Source organism: Triticum urartu, chromosome 3 (genome assembly GCF_003073215.2).
Source record: "Triticum urartu cultivar G1812 chromosome 3, Tu2.1, whole genome shotgun sequence".
In the NCBI taxonomy this organism is placed as follows: Eukaryota; Viridiplantae; Streptophyta; class Magnoliopsida; order Poales; family Poaceae; genus Triticum; species Triticum urartu.
Genome location: NC_053024.1, coordinates 638,859,548 through 638,862,941, shown reverse-complemented (window position 1 = coordinate 638,862,941; position 3,394 = coordinate 638,859,548). Strand labels below are relative to the sequence as shown.

The window sequence follows — 3,394 nt, the reverse complement described above, 5'->3', positions numbered from 1 at the left end:
ATTTTCAATGGGGCATCTGCAGACCATGTCAAAGGATAAAAGACAGGCGCGCCGCGCAACACGGATAAAATAAAATCCAGAGTGGCCAGTGACAAAACCACCTAAAAGACAAGCTGTCAGCAGCAGCAGCAGCAGCTAGCAGCCATAGCAAGCCTGCCTAGACATCTATGGTAGATTTCAAGCGGCGACACATCCAGTCCAGGTGAAAGTGAAACATCCTAGGAGGCAAGGGGAAAAAATCAATTCTGCCAGATATTTTTGCCTGCCATCTTCATTTTTTTTTTTTTGGTGTTTCTGGCTCTGCATATGCGGCTCTGGATTTCTCCAAGACATTTATATCGAACAGCTTCTTTACACACCTTCAATTCAAGACCAGGTCTCAAAAATATAACATATGCTGCCACTACTAGCCTGCATAGCTGTCATGGAGAGAGGCAACTAAGGAACGGACAGACAAGATGAGCCCCATTCCAGCCTATGCCATGGTGGAGCTTATCAGCTAAGACAGCATTGTGGGGGCAGCAAACCAACCAAAAGTGAACTTGCCAGCCAATGCCAGGTGCACAGCTCATGCTTAGCCTTTGCAAGATCTAAGCTACTTGCTACATTGATAAACATGGAACTAGACGACTGATCTAGACGGACGATTCATGCTACTCCAAAACTTTACAAAAACCTTTTGATTGCCACAAAACTGTTATCATTAAGGTAGGTAAGAGGAAGGGGGAGGAGAAAATGGAAGGGGGGAGCACATGGTAGAAGGGCAGAAGCCACAGGTGAACACTACTTAGTATCTAGGGACCTCCTTGAGAGGCAGCATGGGCATTGCAGCGCTTGGTGAAGAACCTGCAGGCGAGGATGATCCAATATGGACGCCGCTGCGAGAGGAGAAGCCGATCTCATCTGTGCCATCCGGCGGAAGCTGGTCTTCCCTGATCATTGTGCGGAAGGATATGGAGCCACGCTTTGTTGACGTGTCAGAGTTCCGCTCGATTTCTCGGAAGCTCTGGTTGGCCACAAGCGACGAGCCCTCATAGTAGTAATCGTCATAAGGCACCATCTCTGCTATCTCCCTGCTGCCTGCATCTTTGAGTGCCAATGAATCACGGACAGGCCAGAATACCAGCAAGAGTATCCCAACAGTTGTGCCGGATAGCATCATTACGAATGACAAGAAGACGATGACCTCAAATGCTTTATCTCCTGGGCTGGGCATCACTGAGAACCCTAGAAGAAGCACCCTGATAGGAAGGAAGAAAAGCACCGACATTATCAGCCAGGAAACCCTCTTTCGCAGCGCCTTGTTGATGACCAAGGATAACACCCGAGATCCAACATAGGAGACATAGCTCATCAGGACGGCATCGATAAGTCCCAGAAAAATGGTGCCAAACAACGGATAGGTGCAAACATTGGTGTCCCCAACTGGCATGGACGTCTGAATGAAGTATTTAGCAAACACTCTCCTTCCATGTGCACTGTTCTCATCCTTAACAAATGTAGGCCCAACAAACACAAGAAGGGCCTGAACGAAGAACACCGGAACACAGAAAACCAACATGTAGCCAATGGTCTTCAAGTTCCATCTCTGGGTCAAAGTGCCCAGCTCCCTCTTCTGTAATGAGCCATGCAGGAGGAAAGCAAAGCCAAAGAAGATGCTTGGTTCAGCAAACCCTAGATTGGAGAGAATGTAGGCGTCACATGCGATCTTCTGCCACACTAAGCTGGAGAACAGCCATCCCTTCAAGAAGCTCAATCTCACAATCTCCCCTACTCCCCACCAAATAGTGATCAGAATCAGAGCAATGCGAGTCACCCAGGGACCATTAAAGTAACCGAGTGAGAGCAAGGTCCCTTTCCGAATCCGAAACCAGAACTGGATTGACTGAAAAATGCAGTAGAGGCCCAGAGCAGCAAAGGCCACAAACAGTCCAATCGTAAACCAACCGACTATATCGGCAGCTTCTCTGCTCAGGTGCATCACCCGAAGAACAGCTGCCACGCATGCTCTCTGCTCGCATCGATAGCACAATGACCCACAAATACCATAGACTCGGCCTGCTTCCAAGTTCCAGCTGTGTCCAGCTTCCACAACACTGTAATCGACGAATAATTACATTAGATCGATTGAGGCAACAATCCAAATTTGGTAAGTACAGGTACAGGCTAAAACAAAGCCAGCTCTCTAGCAAAATTGGTTTGGTTTGATTGCACCCTAAACCTCAGGGGCACAAACCACAGTAATAACAAGCTCCATTAGTTACTAGCATACACGCAGTTCATAAAGACATGGAGTGGTACCGAGACGCCCTAAGCCGTAACAAGCATAACATCCGATTTAATCGGCTAATTAACAAGCACAACCGGGGCATGTAAAACATTGCTAGCATCAAGCAACTAAAACCTTACAATTCCAGCACCAAAAGACGGTAACATTTAACCAGCAAACACTCCAAAAACAGCAAGCATAGCACTCGAGCAGCATATCCTACTCGTTTCCACCAACTAAGCGGCTGGAGGCCAGCCCATTAAGCAGCGAGCAAAGCAGAGATCGCCAGAGTAAGCTGGCAGCGATATTAAGACGAGGGCGAAAGGTCCGCGGGAATCACCTCGGCAGGGGGCGGGCGGGCGGGCGGCGGCGGGGGACCTTCCCCGGCGGTGGAAGCTGCGGCGGCCGGGACCCCCGATGGGATCCGGTGATTCGGAGGCCGGGCGGGAGGCGGCGGCGAGAAGCTGCGGGATCCGGCGGCGGGCGGGGCGGAGGCGGAATGGGGGCGCTGGCGGTGCAGGTGGGCGGGGGCGAGGGGGGGGGGGGAATGGGGGAGGTGGAGAAGGTGGAAGGGGAGGGAGGAGAGAGAGAGGGAGAGGAGGATGGGAGGAGAGAGAGTCGAGACAGAGCGAAGAAGAGCGGAGGGGGGTGGGAGACAGCCTGTCTCCAGTTGTCTTGCGGCTCGGTAGGTGCCGACCCTCGCGCCTCGGCCGTCCCCACCCGAGCCTACGTGGGAGCGGGGCTTTATGCTGGGCGCACCAACGCGTACCGCAAGGTCAACCTAAGACTGATTTCGCCCACCTAATATTGGGCGTCAACCCATGATCAGAATGCAGGTTTTCCTTCCAAACTCAATGTGTTGTCTTGTTATTATTTGAAAAGATATGTGTTTTCTTTTTCTTTTTTTCGGCAAAAAAGATATGTGTTTTCTTGTTATTATTCTAATGTGTTTTCTCTTGAGCAAGCGACATTTTTTCTTTTTTTTCGAGAAAACTTCCGATCTATTCATCAACTGTTAATGTATTATTACAAAGAACGCTAGAAGTAAAATTTACATCCGGGTCCGTAGACCACTCAGCGACGACTACAAACACTGGAGCGAGCCAAAGACGCACCGCCGTCATC

General features: G+C 50.2%; 1 protein-coding gene across 1 annotated transcript; it reads right to left on the bottom strand.

Annotated features, from left to right (window-relative positions):
• Positions 1 to 654: 654 nt before the first annotated feature.
• Positions 655 to 2,822, bottom strand: LOC125545571. Its single transcript, XM_048709571.1, has 2 exons — positions 2,610 to 2,822; positions 655 to 2,096 (listed from the first exon to the last, which is right to left on the bottom strand). The coding sequence occupies exon 2, from the start codon at positions 1,979 to 1,981 to the stop codon at positions 788 to 790; it is 1,194 nt and encodes a 397-aa protein (XP_048565528.1). The 5' UTR covers positions 1,982 to 2,096; positions 2,610 to 2,822; the 3' UTR covers positions 655 to 787.
• Between the last annotated feature and the right edge of the window lie 572 nt (positions 2,823 to 3,394).